The sequence below is a fragment of the Podarcis tiliguerta genome (assembly GCF_965153285.1).
Source record: "Podarcis tiliguerta genome assembly, chromosome: 2".
NCBI lineage: Eukaryota > Metazoa > Chordata > Lepidosauria > Squamata > Lacertidae > Podarcis > Podarcis tiliguerta.
The window spans coordinates 111,402,126-111,420,698 of NC_139535.1; the positions used below are offsets into that span (position 1 = coordinate 111,402,126).

Below are 18,573 nucleotides of genomic sequence, written 5' to 3' on the forward strand. Positions count from 1 at the left end.
TCCCAGTAATAATTAAAAGGACCCCAGCCTTACACACAACTTAAGCTGGATTGGACCCCCTATCTGCCTGGCCATACTGGTTCCTATGTGACCATTTTGGTTTCTGTTTGGCTCTTCTTCTTTCTCAGTACTGCAAATAAAGGTAAAGGTAAAGGGACCCCTGACCATTAGGTCCAGTCGTGACCGACTCTGGGGTTGGGGCACTCATCTCGCTTTATTGGCCGAGGGAGCTTCCAGGTCATGTGGCCAGCATGACCAAGCCGCTTCTGGTGAACCAGAGCAGCGCACGGAAATGCCGTTTACCTTCCTGCCGGAGCAGTACCTATTTATCTACTTGCACTTTGACGTGCTTTCGAACTGCTAGGTTGGCAGGAGCAAGGAACGAGCTATGGGAGCTCACCCCGTTGTGGGGATTTGAACCGCCGACCTTCTGATCGGCAAGTCCTAAGCTCTGTAGTTTAACCCGCAGCACCACCCATGTCCCTAGTACTGCAAATACTTCTATGATTAATCACAAGTGGAGAGAGGGCTGTAGTGGTCAGATCCTGCTTTGCAGGCTTCCCATAGGCATCTGCTTGGCCACCGCAAGAACAGGAGATTGGACTAGACTGGCCTGATCCTGGCAAGGCTCCGCTTATGTTCATACTGCCAGACAATAGAGAAGGCTGCCTCAGAAAGTGATGGCCTCTCTCTCTCCTTAAAGGTTTTTAACTGAAGCTAGATGACCACCTAGGAGACATGCTGTGACAGTAGATATTCCGGATTGTCAGGAGGTTGAGCTGGACGACCTTTGAGGTTCCTTCCAAACTGATGAGTCTATATGAGAGTCTGTGTTTCACAGCAACCATAAACCCCAAAGCTTTTTTCCTACAGAGTGAAGGCGTCAAGTCTTTCAGGAAAAATGGGTTGACACACAGGATCAATAAATGTGTTGCCTCTGTAATCTCCCAAAGAAGGGTTTGCCGATACCTAGCAGAGAGGCACCAGGTCTGTGAATGTTATCTATACAGCAGCACCATCCACGTATATCGTGGTTCACAGAGGAGGGGGCTCCTCCCTAAAGGGGCTTGCAATCCAGAAACAAAACAAGAGGAGGGAAATCGAAGCTGGGGTAAACTGTTGAAAATGCAAGTATTGAAATGATTTGAAAGAACAGAAGAAAAGCGCTGCAGGATCAGGCCAGTAAGTAGCCCATCTAGTCCATCATCCTTTTCTCACAGTTGCCCACCAGAAGGCTATGGGAAAAACATGAGCCGGACTAACCATACTCTCCCAATTTGTGATTCCCTGCAAACATAGCCATTGTGGCTAGCAGCAATTGATAGACACATCCCCCCCATCAATTTGCCTAATCCTCTTTTAAAGTCATCTAAGTTAGGTCACTGCCTCCATAGTTCAACCAGGCACTGCATGAAAGAGGATTTCTTTTGTTCTGCCTGGACTCTTCCTGCATTTAGGCTTTGCCGCAGGGCATAGGGACTAGCGGGGATGTGCTTGCTTTATAGAAGATTCTGCAGCTTTTAATTTTGTTTAAAGCCAGGCTCAGTCTAAAGCACACACCAGCTGAGCCAAGTGGGAGAATAAGACCTGCACAACTTGAATGCAGCACCTGGGCTCCCCTGGGATGGAGCCGGAGGGAAAGGTCTTGAACAAGAGCCCCCGGTGAGAACATGGCTTTGGAATCCTGCCTGGGATTGTTATGACAACACCACCAGCCAGAAGACACACATGGAGAGCATGCAGGCAGCACTGAGCGCTCTGTGTTGTTGTAAGTTACACCCTTCTCTGGTGAGTCACCTAGATGCACTTCTCATAATCCCCTACCTCTTCCTCTCAGCCCAAATCCTGAGTAAAAGCAACAGGGTCTTGCTCAGGAGAGGGGAGGGAAGCCCAAAAATATAGCTCTGAGGTCATTGGTGGCAAGATCCCAGCAGCTTTGAGTAATTATTCCTATAATTTCTATGTCTCAAGACAACAGCATCTGTGCCAAGCATTTGCTAGACCTTGAGAAAATGTCCAGCAACAGGCTGATGGAGCCCTACAGAGTTCAGACACACCTTACAAGACGGGGAAACAACAGCAAAAGCTAACATTAAATAGGTGTTTGTGTGTGTGTTTAAGTCAGTTTTAAAGAGTGGATTTGATGGGCTCTGAAGTCCTCTTGGGGATTAGGAATTGGTTAAGAGTAGGACTAAATGGACAGTTGTCTGAATGGAGAGAACAGGAGTCCCCAAGAATTGGTATCAGGACCTGGGATGAAAAGGTACTTATTTTACTCTTAGCATCAGAAACAAAGGAACCTGCTTTATATCAGAGCAAGCTATTTGTCCACCTAGCTTCATGGACTTATAGAATTGCAGAGCTGGAAGAAACCCATGGGCAAAATGGATTTCCCACGCCAGTTGTGGAGCCACAATGTCACCACAAACAACAGATTAGGAAGCAGAGCATATTTTCTCTGACTGGCAGCAGCTTCCCAGGGTGTTGGGCAGAGAGAGGTCTTTCCCATCACCTATGGCCTGATCCGTTTTAGCTGAGGATGCCAAGGATACAGCCTGGGACCTTCTACATGTAAAACTCAGCTAGGAGCCCTTCCCATATAGTCTAGGGCTGTGTGCTGTATATAGGCAAAAGCCACCTGCGGCAGAGGTGAACTAGAATTGCACACAATGTCAAAAATCAATCTTTTAAAAAACTTTCCCCTCCAATGTTTGCTTTTAAGATATATTTTTAAAGAATTTTAAAGTATTGAGATTTTTTTATTTTTGAAGCATCCAGAGACAATAAATTCTTTGAGGAATCTGCTTCCCAAGGGAGCTTGCTGAGCTCACCCGCGGGTGGTGTTCAGGAGTTCGGCAAAACAACAACAACAATCTTGTTTACACATGCATTTCTGGCCCCCAGCTGATTCCAGTTGGTTGTTTCATGTGGTGCTAATACTCTTGTTTCCCCCTAGTTTTTGTTTTGTGTGTTTTCATCATTTTTTGGTCTGAGCCATTGGGGAAGGCGGATGAGGGGAGGGAAGAATGTGGAGCAACGTGAGGTAATGCATGCAAATCAAACCATATAGTGACTAAATTTCTAAAAGGGGCTTTAATCCTCTAATCTGGCAACCTAGGCCATTTTGTTCAAAATATTCTGGCAGCGCCAGCCCTATCATTAGGTAAACAGAGGTGGCTGCTTCAGGCAACAGAATACCCAGGGCTGGGGAAGGGACAGCAACTTGCCCTGAGCCCCCTAAACTAGCCTGTTTCCATCAGGGGCCATGGAGGGTGCTGTTACGTCACCAGTGGTGAAGGCAAAATCTGGGGGCTAGCCCCGAGGCTGCCATCAATTGCATGGCAATCAGAGATGCTTTTTCTGTGCATGCTCAAAGGCATGGCTCAACATATTCTAGGCCTAGCTCCTGCCATACAGAATTTATTCTGGGCTAATCCTTCACCTGTTTCTAGGCTAAAAGGCAGAATATGAGGTCACATTCATACCACATGTTTAAAGCACTCTTAAACCACTTTAGCAGGCCTGGCTTGCCCCCAAGAATCCTGGGAACTTTGGTTTGTTAAGGGTGAGCTAGAATTGAAGTACTTTATTGTCACTTGTACAACTTGTATACAGTGGGATTACATGAGCACCCCCCACTCAGCTCTCTTAGTCTTAATTCCCCTCCTTTACTGACGCACACCCACCAAACCTGAAAGTCGGTTGCCCTGTTGTTATCTTTTCATTCAGCAGCCTAACAGCCCACGAATAGAAGCTGTTCTTTACCCTGTTGGTGTGACTAATTCCCAGCACCCTAAACAAACTACAGTTCCCGGGTTTCTCAATGACTGTTAATCAAGCTTTAAATGTATGGTGTGGATGTGACCTAAAGTTTGAAATACATTTTCTTTAAAAGAAGCCAGCTTGGCAATTTTCACATACTGCTTCCTTCTCTGCTCAAGATCAACAGAGTGCCAGCCTGCTGAACTGGAGTCCATGGACTGATAGGACGCTTTATTTTATTTAATGTGTAGATTTATTTTCCACCTTTCTTCTATCACAGAACTCAAAAGTTGCCTACAGGGAGCTTCCAGATGGTCTCCCATCCAGGCACCAATGAGGAGGCCTGTGCTTGCTTAGCATTAGCAAGGCGTTTGCCTCTTGTGCCCTCAGACCATGTCCTTATCTGACACCATTTCATTATATAGACATAATTTCTTTGGGTTTGAATGGCGACATGGCTGGTTAAGTGGTTGCAAACAGTAATTACCCTCACATGTAATGCAGATTGAACATCAGCCTGAGAGGGTTGGTTATGTCTGGGGCCTATCTACATTTATGGGCTTGTCAATTTCTAAATGAACGTTAATTTCACTTGGTTGAGTCATGCATTGTGCCTGTTTGCAGAACGTGTTCCTTCGTCGCCTTTTAAAATCACCTTGCAAAATATAGACTCTGCACACTCCCAGATGCAGGCATGCATGGGTTTACAGATACCTAGCAGAGAGGCGCTGAGGCTATGAATTTTATTTATACAGCACCCACAACACACACCCAGAAGAACATCTTCACAGTTTCTTCTTGTCTGTTAAGCTCCTGGCTTTTAAGGCAAAAGGTAAAGGTAAAGGGACCCCTGACCATTAGGTCCAGTCGCGGACGACTCTGGGGTTGCAGCGCTCATCTCACTTTATTGGCCAAGGGAGCCGGCGTACAGCTTCCGGGTCATGTGGCCAGCATGACTAAGCCGCTTCTGGTGAACCAGAGCAGTGCACGGAAACGCCGTTTACCTTTCCGCCGGAGCGGTACCTATTTATCTACTTGCACTTTCATGTGCTTTCGAACTGCTAGGTTGGCAGGAGCAGGGACTGAGCAACGGGAGCTCACCCCGTTGCGGGGATTCGAATCGCTGACCTTCTGATTGGCAAGTCCTAGGCTCTGTGGTTTAACACACAGCGCCACCCGCGTCCCTATTTTTTAAGGTACTGCAGGGCATTTGATGTTGTATCAAAGGATCCAAGAGGGGGGGTACCTTTGACACTCTTGATGTTGCTGAACTCCCAGCTCCCGTCATCCTTGCCCACTGGGCCAAGCTGCCTGGGGCTGGTGGGACTTGGAGTCCAACAACATATGGGGAGTATTGGTTCCCCATCCCTGGGATAAAGTGTAGTGATAGGGCAGAGAAAGTTCTCATTTCAGCCCTGGGTTAGATCCTGCCATAAGAACAAAAGCCTCTTGCTGGGATGACAACCCCTCCTCTTGTCTTTAGCCTTCCTGCTACAGGCAAGATGGCTTCTGTTTTTTACCTGCGCTCCCTCCCAGTTTACCAGCATCCCCAAGGCATCTACTAGACCCCTGCTCTTTGTTCTTCCTCCTTCCTTAAAGCACACAAAAGTTCTCAGATTAGCTATTGTACTTGGCAGCGGCACAGCAGGGAGGAGGGCGTCAACCCATCTCATCTGAGGTTGTGTGTGGGGTGTGCCGTGGGGCTGGGGGAATGGGTTTAGTAGTTATTTGGCACCCTTCTCTACAGCTGGGAGGCAGAGTTCCCCAGGCGAGTCACTTGGCTACAGCCCCAGCTCCATTTCCACCGGCCATCAGAGCCGTGATCAATGTTTAATTAGATGCGATTTAATTACCCGCTTGCTCCTCCGTCACCAGTGCTGACAAGTCAGCTCAAGTTCCCAGCACTGAGGATAGGCAAGATGTCAAAGGCAGGATGTGAGAGCCAGACCTCCCCCCCCCCCGAGCAAAGGTTTCGCCCTTGACCCTATAATTGATGCAGAATACGGCTAATGTCTTATTGAACCCTGTAATTGAGGCGGGATACAGGCAATGCCCAGGGCCCTGTATTTCTTCCTTAGCCAGCATTGTCAATATTTGCCACACCTGCCTGGCTGCACTGCGGGAAGGAAAAGGCTGCAAAATCCTGCAGGGCATGTGGAGAGAGCAACACACTCTCCTACTGGGAATGAAGGGCAAGTTTCCCCCCCCCCATAGAATTCATAGAATCCTAGATCATCATTCTAGTCCAACTCCCTGCAATGCCAGAATATGCAGTTGTCCCATACAGGGATCAAACCTGCAACCTTGGTGTAATCGGCACCATGCTCTAACGCAGGCTTCCTCAACCTCGGCCCTCCAGATGTTTTTGGCCTACAACTCCCATGATCCCTAGCTAGCAGGACCAGTGGTCAAGGATGATGGGAATTGTAGTCTCAAAACACCTGGAGGGCTGAGGTTAAGGAAGCCTGCTCTAACCAGCTGAGCTATTTGACCACTGAGCTATTCATTTGTTGTTGTTGTTGTTTTAAAAAAAACAGCCAAGAAAATACATGTGACTGCTCTTCAGTTTTACTTCCTGTGTTTCAGGGCAGAGTTCTTGTATGGAAACGGGTCCTAGACTTGGGGTGACAAGTTCTGGAACTAAGCTCTGGTGCAAATTGGGCCACAGGGAGCTCACAAAGCCCAGTCACCTTCTTCTGGGAATACATAGCACTTCAAACACTGCACAAACAAACATTCCTCAGGCTCTAGGGCAAGACCAGAATGGGAAATTCGGTACCTGTGCGGTCAGAGTCGCTCTCCCCAATGCTGGAGGACGGACTGCCCACAGGCCCCGGTTTGTCACCCTCGCGGGCTCCCGATTCCTTCTGCCGCGTCCTGGCGGCCTCAATTCCCTTTACTCGCCGGGCATGGCGGTTCCCCTTGTAGTGTGCTTCGGCTTGGCTCTGTGGAAAGGAGAAAGAACGTAAGCAAACCACAGGCCTATGCCTGCATACTTCTGGTGCTGCCTCTTCAACCTAGCCAGCTGTCAGTACTGCTCAGCGTGAAGCCACAGCCCCTCACCCCTGCCACAAACCTGTCCTCTTAGGAATACTGTTCAGCTAAAACTGACGCCAGATCACATCGTGCTGTAAGTCTGGAGCTCAGGGGTAGTCAAGCTTGTGCCTTCAGATGTTGCACTACATCTCTCCTCATCCTCAACTGTAAGAGCATTATCGGGCCAACCAGATGGTTGTGAGAAGCCCGTAACCAGGACCCAAGAGCTCTTTCCTCTCCTGTGGTGTCTTTTTTTTTAATACCCGTATTTTTCGCTCTATAACACGCACCCGACCATAACACACACATAGTTTTTAGAGGAGGAAAACAAGAAAAAGAATATTCTAAACAAAACAGTGGATGTATGATTTTTGTGGTTCATGCAGTGGCCACAGACATGTGATCTGACGGTGAGTTTGGGGTAGCCCAATGCAAAAATCCTAAGGATCCATGTAGATCTGTGCTTTGTAACCACGTTTTAAGTGGGGAGGGAAGGAAAAGCACTCAAGGGACAAGGAACACGCGTGGGGTGGGTGGAGAAGGATGCTGTTAATAACGTGGAAGAGGGGTATAAGAGGAGAAGGCTCCTCTCCTCTCCCGCTTTGCTCCTTTAAAGCAAGCAGGCTCTGCTTCTCTCCCTCCTCCCTGGCTTGCTGAAAAACTTTGCTGCTATTTAGCCAGGTGAGTGGGGAGGAGAGAGGGACAGAGAGCCTGCTTGCTTTAAAGCAGCCAACCGGACAGGAGCCGCTTACACTAGTGTAAGCGGCTCCTCTCCTCTCCCGCTTTGCTCCTTTAAAGCAAGCAGGCTCTCTGTCCCTCTCTCCTCCCAACTCAGCGGCTCTTCTCCCGCTTTGCTGTTTCAAAGCGAGCCACGGAGGAGGGAAGGAAGGGGAACCATGGATCCTCTGCTCACGATTGCAGCAGATCCCCCCGCCATCCGTAGGCATTCGCTCCATAACACACACAGACATTTCCCCTTACTTTCTAGGAGGAAAAAAGTGAGTGTTATGGTGCAAAAAATATGGTAATTTTTTATTCAGAATTAAAACAAAACATATTATCCAGAAATATATCATCCTTATTCCCCCCCATTTTTCTTCCCTCCCCCTCCCTCCCCCCACAGAACCCCCCCACCCCCAACTTCCCTCAGTTTCAGTCTTTGATTTCTCTAAAAATGCTGTTGTCTGCATGTTACACAGTTGTATCGATCCTCAAACTATTTAGCTGATTATTATCAATAACAAGTTTGTGAATGTTTATTCAAAACCAGCCAAGGAGTCCAGTTCACTTTGTTGTGTCTTCAGATACTTTGTAAAGGGTTCCCATTCATCTTTAAAGTCACAGTTATCGTTGTCCCGTAGCTTGTATGTCACTTTTACCAGTTCTGCATAGTCCATCAATTTTTCTTGCCATGATTCTTTAGTTGGGGTTTCTTCACTCTTCCATCCTTGTGTTATTAAAACTCTCGCGGCTGTTTTCACATACATGAAGATGTTTTTCAGCTTTTTTGGCAGATCTTTCCCTTCCTATGGTTTCAAACAAGTCGCTGAAGAGGCATATTGCCTCTGACAGTGAAGGTAGCCATTGATAACCTTATTCCTCCATGAAGGTGTCTAATCCTCATTTGAAGCCATCACTACTTTTTGTGGGAGCAAAATCCAGAGGGAAAGAAGTACAGTGGTACCTCGGGTTACATACGCTTCAGGTTACATACGCTTCAGGTTACAGACTCCGCTAACCCAGAAATAGTACCTTGGGTTAAGAACTTTGCTTCAGGATGAGAATAGAAATTGTGCTCTGGCGGCGCGGCAGCAGCGGGAGGCCCCATTAGCTAAAGTGGTACCTCAGGTTAAGAACAGTTTCAGGTTAAGAACAGACCTCTGGAACGAATTTTGTCCTATCCTAAACCTTCAGCTTCGCTGAATGTCCCTGAGTTCTATGAAAGGGAGAAAAAACTTTCTCTATCCACTTGCTCCTCACCAACCAAATTTTTATTTTAACCGTCGGCCACATGGGCTGGGGCTGATGGGAACTGCAAGCCAGCTACGTCTGAAGGCTGCCATGTTGCCTACCACTGCCATAACCTTTCCTGAGCATGTTAAAAGCTCACACCTGACTGATCCAGGGTGACCAAGAACACCAGGAAGCTCTATGCATAAATATATGTGACTTCCACATACAGTACTAGCCTCTCTCTTTGGAATGGCCAGCCTTTGTTTATGTGGGTTGTCTACTTTTGTTAAGCCACATTGTTTCCTGTGCAATCCTCCCATGAGCTTCGCACACCCAATTTGTGGGCGATTCTGGAACACAAATGCTGCAGCACCAGCCCTGTGCCATGCGGACAAGCAAAGCACCTTTAAGGGTTTCCAGGTTTAATGAATGTTTACAGGTCCTGTCCGTTTTATTGCCTGCTTGTGATTGCAGCTGGGGGATTAGCAATAAATAGCCTCTTAATTGCTCCTTGAATAGCCTCTCTTAATTGCGCTCTCTCTCCCCTTTTCTTGGGGGAAGGGGGAGTGCTGAAGACGCTTTAATTACCTATTTCCTCTCATTATCCTTTCTAATTTCTTTCTTTCCATTGTTTTTATAGCCAAGCAACACTTCTGCTATCCTAGATGGCGTATTTCCTGGGTAACATTTTTTTTTAAAGTGTGTAATAGTAGATTAACGGTCTTTTTGCTTTTCATACTTCCATGAAAAAGTGAGAAGAAATTTTAAAGTCTTTCCCCACTTTCCCTAGGATCTTATGATTATTATCATTATGTTTTATTATTATTATTTTATTACTTCTGCCAAGTTTTAAGTACTGAGATTATTAATTTACCTAGGGTTTTAATAGGTCACAAGATTTTATGGTAACTATATCTGTAATGTATTTCTGTTGGTGTTTGCCCTTTGATGCTATGGCCTGTCGGCTACGCAAATAAAGTCTACTACTCTACTCCCTGGCACAAGGGAAATGACATCACACTGCAGGTTGTATCTAGTTTCATCCTTACAGTGTGAACCTAAGCAGGTTTCTTCAGAAGCAGGCCTCACTGATGTCAACGGCCCTCGCTTCCAAGACAGCAGCCTTCCTCGGATCTTGAATTTACATGACCTGACCTTGAATTAAATGGCTTCTCGGGTCTAACAGGATAGCTGTTTGTATTTTCCTTTCAAAAGCACCTTGGCTAACCTGCTCACATCCCCTGTGGAGGGGCCATGCGCTACATGTAGAACTGCCTAGGCACATTCCCAGGCATCACCAGTAATAGGCATGGAAAAGATCTTTGCTGGAGACCTTGAAGATTGACTGCCAGTTAGGACAGCACTGGATTAGATGGGCCAGCAACTCCTTGTGTTCATACGCATCAACCTGCAGGTTCATGAAGTGATGTACTTTGTTGCTTTCTTCATTCTACAGTAGAAAATCTCACCTTGGGACAAGAGGCTGGGCAGTAACCAACTTGATCTTTGCGTCTTACGGTTCAGATACGGAGCGTAAGGCTTACCATTTCATAGAGGCTAAAGCAATCGATAGGATGACTATGTTCCGCCTCCACTGTCACAGGTAGTATGCCTCTGAATACCAGTTTCTGGTAATCGCAGGAGGGGAGAGGCCTGTTGTGCTCAGGTCCTCATTGCTGGTTTCCCATGGGGACAACGGGTTGGCCATTGTGAGATCAGGAGGCTGGCCTAAATTGACCTCTGGCCTGGGTTCTTCTTATGACATCACCATCATCTCTGAAACCAGCCCTACAGAGATCCCCCACATTCCAGATTTCTTAAACCACATGCCATTTCCCTGAGCCTCGTTGAGTCCCTGGCTTGCGTGAGTGGGATGTGACCTGAGCAATGTCTCTCAATGCATCTTCAATGGGATTTGAACTTCTCCTGTCCCTCAACAGCCCACTGCTGCTCTCTGAGACCCACCACCACGGGCCGCACAGCATGAAAAAGCTATGAAGAGAAGGGCTGGGACCTGGGGTCGCCAGACCCTCCAAGACTCACCTCAGAATTGAAGCGGATCTGGCAGACGTTGCAAGAGATGATTGGGCGCTTGGCCTTGGCTATGGGTACCCCAAAGGTGTGGTTGATCACTGCTTTCTGCACTGGGTCCATCTGCCAGAGGAAAACAAGGAGGAAGGAGAGGGAAGAAATGGTGGTCAGCGAATATAGCCTGCTACGCCTACAAGGCCAACTTCCTACCAACTGATCTAACTGAAGGTAAAACCACGTAACCCTGTCAAGCTATGGCAGCTACTTTTGAGGCTTCTGAGCCAGACACCCAGTGATGAGCTGGTCTGTAAATCAACAAGTTCCAGTGGGGTGGGAATAAGCCCTAGCTTGGGCTGGAAGAGGTGGCCAAGATTTCAGAATTAAAACTGAAGGCTACATTTGACTATGGTTAGCTTTCCCTCCCCCATCACTGCTGCGGGCAGAGAATTTGGATTTTCTGCATTAGGCAATGAAATGTCTTGGGCTGCCACGGAGCTGAGAGAATTGAGCAAATTGCTCCCCACCCCCATTCGCACCGTTTACACAGAGGTTCTATGTATGTGATAATCCCAGGAACTAAGGGAAGGGGAAGCAGAACAAGCACTGGACAGTCTCCAAGAACAAAGAGATAAGGCAAGGGTAAGTAAGGAACATCTGGCCTGGGGGGGCATGCATTTGGCCCCAGGCCTATATCCGGCCTAAGGACTCTCCCCAGCCTCTCCCCTCACGGGGCCTGCGTCAAACTTTCCTTGGGTGTTTTTGCCTGGCTAGGATCTATCCCCGCTTGCATGGATGGAGGCTACAGAGGGGTGTGTGCAGAACAAAGGAAAAAATGGAAATTTGTTGCTTGCCAGCTTTTGCCTCTGGAGGCAATGACCCCCCCAGAAGGCTCCCCAAAACAGAATGAGGCCCTCAGAATGAGGCCCTCACATCTGGGATCAGTGCCGGATTTAGGGTGTTGCAGGCAGTTCCCCCAGAAAATGGTGCTGAGCTGAGGGGGCACACAACAACAACAACAACAACAACAACAACAGCAGCAGCAGCAGCAGCAGCAACATATATTTATATGAGTACCTACTCAAAGTTTGAAATATTGGGGGAGCGGGGGATTTTGTCGTTGCTCAGGGTGCCATATTACAAAAGTCTGCCCCTGCTGGGACAGAAGCCCAAATAAATAATGGTTTGGCATAGTTGTGGGGGGAGGACCAAGAGCGGGGAGGAGGGGGAACCCCACCAGGATGCGGAAATCTCACTAGGGACACCTATGACCTATTTCCATGATGACCTAGATTTACATATTATACCAGCTGTGGAAATCTGTATTATATTGCCCTTTTCTTGAGAATCCCCAACTGGACAACACCCTCCCCCCTTCCCCGCTTGTATTTGATAATTTTCACTTCTTCCTCTTATCCTTTATTTACCCTGTAACTCAAGACATCTCAATTTCTCTCATTTGCTATTGCTGATTATAGGACAAAAGCAACCCAGAGATCCAACTGAAAATTGAGAACAAAGCATGGCACATTTTAAGTTTCATCTTCATGCAAATGGATGGTGACACTAGGCGGTTAACTGCACTTTGTCACAGTTACGTTAAACAGGAATGTGTGTACTGCAAGGTGACCGGCACTTAAGCAAAACTGCACACAGTTTTAGGGTTCCTGTGACTTTAAAAAGATGGCTGCTGGTGGAGTCCGTAGCCTGGGAAGTTCCTGAGTCAAATCTTGCCTTAGCTATGGACTTGCTAGGTGGCCGGAGGCAAATCGCCCTTCTCCACTGCAACATGGGAGTGAGAGAATAATATTTATTGTATTTATCACATTTTTATATCCCACCCTTTCCTCCAACGAGTACAGGGTGATAAAGATGTGGCCAGTCCCATGATATCCTCAAAACAATCTTGCAAGGTAGATCAGCTGAGAGATATTGATTTGTTCAGGGGGTGGGGCTGGCCAGTGAGCAGAGATATGATACCCGCCCCCCCAAAAAACCCGTCCACTCCATCACACTGGCTTCTGTAACAGTTCCTTCTCTTCTTGTAAGGATTACCAGGTTAGCATAGGCAGTGCTTTCTTTTCTCGTAAAACAGGTGCTGGCACTCAACATGAAGTTGTTACAGTAAGCGCCACACTTTTTAACAACTAAAAAAAAAGTGGTGTAAAAAAAGAAGAAGCACTGAACATATGCAATGTGCTTTGTACGCTCGTAAGTTTTCCATCATGGGTGGCGCTGGGGGTTAAACCACAGAGCCTAGGACTTGCCAATCAGAAGGTCGGCGGTTCAAATCCCTGCGACGGGGTGAGCTCCCGTTGCTCGGTCCCTGCTCCTGCCAACCTAGTAGTTCAAAAACACGTCAAAGTGCAAGTAGATAAATAGGTACCACTCCAGCGGAAAGGTAAACGGCGTTTCCGTACGCTGCTCTGGTTTGCCAGAAGCGGCTTAATCATGCTGGCCACATGACCCGGAAGCTGTACGCCGGCTCCCTTGGCCAGTAAAGCGAGATGAGCACCGCAACCCCAGAGTCGGCCACTACTGGACCTAATGGTCAGGGGTCCCTTTACCTTTACCTTTAAGTTTTCCATGAATGTTAAGTAGTCATGCTACCCTCCACTCCACTGGCAAAGGAATTATGAAAGATTTGCAACTTAAAAATAATAATAATGATCACTTGATCAACATGATACACTCGTTTGGGGTGGGGAGGGAGAGGTTCAGGGAAGGCAGGGAAGGGCGTTGTAAATTCTCAACGGAACTGCACCTGTGAACACCACAGAAATCCAGTTGCTTAGCCACCCAGTGTCCCCCCTGAAAACCTATCTACTGCCCTCTGGCCTGTGAAACTCCAACCAGTCACACAAACAGCAGGAAGCGCCTGTGATTCTGCACATACGACCAAACATACGGAAAAACCTTCTGACAGTAAGAGCTGTTTGACAGTGGAATGGTCTCCATCATGAGGTTGTGGACTCTCCTTCCCTGGAGGTTTTTAAGCAGAGGTTGGATGGCTGTCATGGATGCTTTAACTGAGATTCTAGCATTGCAGGGGGTTAGACTAGATGCCTCTTGGGGTCTCTTCCAACTCTACAGTTCTGTGATTCTAACTCCCTTTGGGACCTGGCCGTGACGTTGACTGAATTTGAAACCGCGCTCGGTCCATTAGCCAGCGGGCCAAAGATTCTGGGAGTTCCCTGGGCTACTGCTCTGGCCCATCCATTTCTCACGCCTCTGTCCTGGGTCTCGCTCCAGTCTTCTTTCGCTATCCCCGGCTGACACATCTTGGACTGCATATATTATACCCTTATCATCGCACATTGCGTTGGGGGACTCCATGCTGACACTTCCATACAGAACCACATGGGCTTGCAATGCTACTGGAGACTTTGAGATCCAAGATCTCCACTCCTCCAAGTCTAACCTACTGGAGACCCCAGCCACTGACAGCACAGGCAAAGGTTTGATTGGCTTGCTGGCTGCATCGCAAGGAAGTATGACTAGGCTTTGGAATGCTGCAAAGGGGACACTTCATTGGGCAGTCACGCCCCCATAAGGATCTCGACAGCGCAGAACATAATTAATAAATTCTTGGCATAAAGCTGGAGCAGGGCCCAGCCTTGGTTGGCTGTTTGGCCCCGGTTTCTGTGATTACAATATAAATTGTCAACAGGCAGCTGCTGAAAAGGCAGGAGCCAACTCCAGTGCCAATTGCCTCATCACAGAGAGATTTAGTATTCAGGGGAAAGGCAGGAATCGAGGACACAGCGCCATATGGGGACCCTCAAGAAATGATAGCTGAGTCTAGTGTTTGCCCACAAGGTCCACAGTGGGGAAATGGCATCATCTCAGTTGCGGATGTCCATCCAAATTGGCAGCCGGTCAGGGCATTTTCAGACAGAAGGCTTAGATTTCAGAGCTCTTTGCTTCAGCTGGGTTGGCTAATGTAAATTTAAAACGTCACATTAGGCAAAATCCTCATCTGCATTACAAATGACCCTTTCCTACATTCTCTCCCACTTGAAGAGTGACCATTTAGGTTAGCAGAAGCGTCTCAGAGGCTATTTAAGCCCCATGTAGGAAAAATGGTCACTGGCTTACCCAAGGAGAATATATATATGGTGCATAGCTCCTTCTGAGACCTACTTATTTCATTCTTGTTCTCGGGAAGCTATTGGGGGTTGGTGTGCGGGTTAGTAACAGAAAAGCTTTTCTTTTATTAAGGTATTACACACTTTTGCAGGATTGGTCTAGTTTACCTTGTTCACATGTTACACTGAACACATGTTCTCTGTACTTGTGTACAAGTGCTTGTGTGAAAGAGTACAGGCTTGATTTGAACAACTCAATTATTGTGTGCAGAGGCACAAAGACTGTACACTCATTGAAAAACTGTATGAGTGTATGACTAAACTATTTGTGCACACAGGTACATGGAACATACACTCGTTGAATGCAACTCGCGTCCCCAGCCCTCTCGATATTTTTTTTGTCCTGCCTTTCCTCCGTTAACCGTTTATTATTGTTGTTTTTCCCATGGCAAATTAATGTCAGGTTTCATTGTGAATAGAATCCGCTAACTTCTTCCAGCAGAAGCGAAACCTGGCTAATTACAAATCCAGAGCCAAAATAGTTCACCCTCCTGCCTCAAATGTCTCCCTCCCCACTTCCCCACGTTTTTCTAGTAATCTAGTAATTTATGGGGTGCTGTGTCTTCTGTATGACCCAATTGCACACATTCCATTTCTTATTAGGGAGGAGAAGGCAGAATAACCTAAGGTGTGCTAATCCAGGAAAAGGAAGGATGTATGTATTGAAAGCGTGCAAAGCTTTGTCCTGGGACTACGAGTAGCAAAAATTAAAATTAAATGAAAATGCAATAGAAATACTGATCTAGAATAGATCCTTGTTCATGGTTTGTGGATAAATGTTTGGATGCACTATGGTAACAGCAATGAAGAGCTGGAAACAAGAGGCCTATTCAGACATTACTTGACTTCAGGGATTCAGGGGAAATTATTCTATTCCGGAGCAGGTCTCAGGTTTGAAGCTTCCCCTATTTGCCTGATCTTGGGCAGAAGGTAACTAATGAACAGGGGAAATGCTGTGATGGTTTAAAAGTTAAATGCAGGATCTCCCTGACCCAATGAGATGGATCTTGCTTTCCTTGTGGGGTTTCAAAAGTTCATTTTCTGCCTAAAATGAGGGGGAATGAAGGGGAGAACATGCAAGTCCCAGGTCCATTCCCAAGCCAAGTAATATATGAATAGCTGCAAAGGAACAGCTTTCATTAGTTTGTTCAGCTTTAGACATTTCTGCAGTTGACACACCAAGATGGATATAGCCATTTTCTATTTGTGTGAAACTATTTAAAAGGAGGATTCTATTAATGAGTAATTGCAACAAGCCCCGCTCTGACATGACCCAAGTTCAGGATGCTTATATGCAAAAGAAATTCATCGAGACCTAGCAGTTGTTTGAACTCATTGAACTCTGTTGTACGCTGCTGTGGAATTATTTTAGCATTTCATTGCTTATAAATATCTCAATAATAATAATGATTTTATTATTTATACCCCGCACATCTGGCTGGGTTTCCCCAGCCACTCTGGGGAATATAAATAAACAAACATACACACTCCTATTTCTATTGGGGATCTCAGTGTGGAAAAAGATTCCACACTGACCGAAAAGGATTTGGGAGGAAAGATGACGATTTAGTGCTTTAAATCTGGGTTTTGCCAGTCTATTACAGAAATAAATCTTCGACTAAATCTTTGGTGGACTGAAAATATTTTTGCTTAAGGATACCCCAATTCATCCTTTGCCAGCCTGGTGCCCTTCATGTGCTTTGGACTACAACTCCCATCAGTCCTGGGGGGGGGGGGCACGCTGAATTTTGGCCTTGCACAGGGCACCACTGAAATTCGAAGGACCAAAGTCCACCCCTGTTGACTTTTTCCATCTCCCCTGAATTTGTTTAGCCCTCTTCCGATGCCAGGACGAGATGGTTGGACAGTGTTCTCGAAGCTACCAGCATGAGTTTGACCAAACTGCGGGAGGCAGTGGAAGACAGGAGTGCCTGGTGTGCTCTGGTCCAGGGGGTCACGAAGAGAAGAAGAGTTTGGATTTGATATCCCGCCTTTCACTCCCCTTCAGGAGTCTCAAAGCGGCTAACATTCTCCTTTCCCTTCCTCCCCCACAACAAACACTCTGTGAGGTGAGTGGGGCTGAGAGACTTCAGAGAAGTGTGACTGGCCCAAGGTCACCCAGCAGCTGCATGTGGAGGAGCGGGGAATCGAACCCGGTTCCCCAGATTACGAGACTACCGCTCTTAACTGCTACACCACACAGGTGGACATGAATAAACAACAACAACAACGAACCTGACCATTGGCCATGCTGGCTGGGGCTGATGGACCTGGATTCAGGAGGGCCACCCCTTCCTAGTCCCTGCTCCAACTGCTTTCTCATAGGAAACAGAACATGAGCTAAAGCACACCCACCATTTGTGAAATCAAAGCAACGTACAGCAGTGCATGTGGACTTGGGCTGTTTTTGCAAGCCTGCCTCATCCCAGCAGTGTTGGCCCAGCTTTGGTAAGGAAGGTGACTCTGGTCACGGTGGAGAACAGCCAAACCAGGCTGTCCTATGGGGTGCCGGAAAATTCCTATCCCTCCCAAAAGCTGTCAAGTGACAGAAAAGCCACCGGGTCGGATGAGCAGAATGGGGGCGTAGCCAAGCCTTGCAGGCCTTTCCAGGCATTGGGTAGGGAGGCAAGAATTTCCCAGCCTCTTAGGAGAGGAGCCGCCCTGCTCAGAAGACACATGTCAGACAGAACAAGACAGAGAGAGTGCACTGTTCCCAGCCCAGCCAGTAACAGAGCCTGGGGCTTTGAAAAACTGGAATCCGTTCACACGCCTCCACAGGGACGGGGAGAATAGGGAAAGGGTGCGGCCGCTGTTTAAACAGCTCCCACTTCATTGCACACTTGGCCAGGACTTTTGAGATTCACAGGGGGATGTGGAGTGGGGGAGACGCCGCAGCTTACAAGCGGCTGGAAATGGTTTGCAGCCTCTGTTTTCTCTCTTGGACAAGGGCAGCATCTTCCCAGATGCTCAACAACCGAGATGCAAGGCAGCAGAATTGCATGATGTTGTTGTTGTTTAGTCGTTTAGTCATGTCCGACTCTTCGTGACCCCATGGACCAGAGCACGCCAGCCACTTCTGTCTTCCACTGCCTCCCGCAGTTTGGTCAAACTCATGCTGGTAGCTTTGAGAACACTGTCCAGCCATCTCGTCCTCTGTCATCCCCTTCTCCTTGTGCCCTCTTTCCCAACATCAGGGTCTTTTCCAGGGAGTCTTCTCTTCTCATGAGGTGGCCAAAGTATTGGAGCCTCAGCTTCACATGATTGCATGAAGTAGCACTCACAAAACTGGAGCATTTTAGACTGCAGCGGCACGTCTCTGTCCCTACCCAAGCATTGAAAACTGGCCTGTTAGAGGAAAGGATTGAACCTGCGATGCTCTGTGCATTGCTAGTTTTCTCTGTTCGGCGAGTTTCCTCCCCTCCCTGTACCCCATAAGAATAAGCATTCAAACATGTTCATTCCCACCTCCCACCTGCTGTCTGAAAAGGTACAATCCAGCATTAGTTGTGCCATGCAATTCTCCTGGCCAGGTAACAAACCTCTTACAGACTCGGGACAAGCATGGTCTTTATGTGGGGTTCTAAACCTGAATTTCAATGTCGTCATGAATTTGTGGATGCTTTACTCTGCTTGCACCTCGCAAACA

The 18,573-nt window shown here is 47.4% G+C and overlaps 1 protein-coding gene across 14 annotated transcripts in view; it reads right to left on the bottom strand.

The window, feature by feature from the left end:
• Positions 1 to 18,573, bottom strand: part of ZNF385A (zinc finger protein 385A) — a 201,975-nt gene that overhangs the window by 30,443 nt on the left and 152,959 nt on the right. For all 14 annotated transcript variants that reach the window (XM_083427683.1, XM_083427680.1, XM_083427678.1 and 11 more), the window contains 2 exons: positions 10,795 to 10,905; positions 6,542 to 6,707 (listed from right to left, as the gene is read on the bottom strand). In XM_083427683.1, coding sequence (XP_083283809.1) covers positions 6,542 to 6,707; positions 10,795 to 10,905 — 277 coding nt within the window. The remainder of the gene's footprint in view (positions 1 to 6,541; positions 6,708 to 10,794; positions 10,906 to 18,573) is intronic.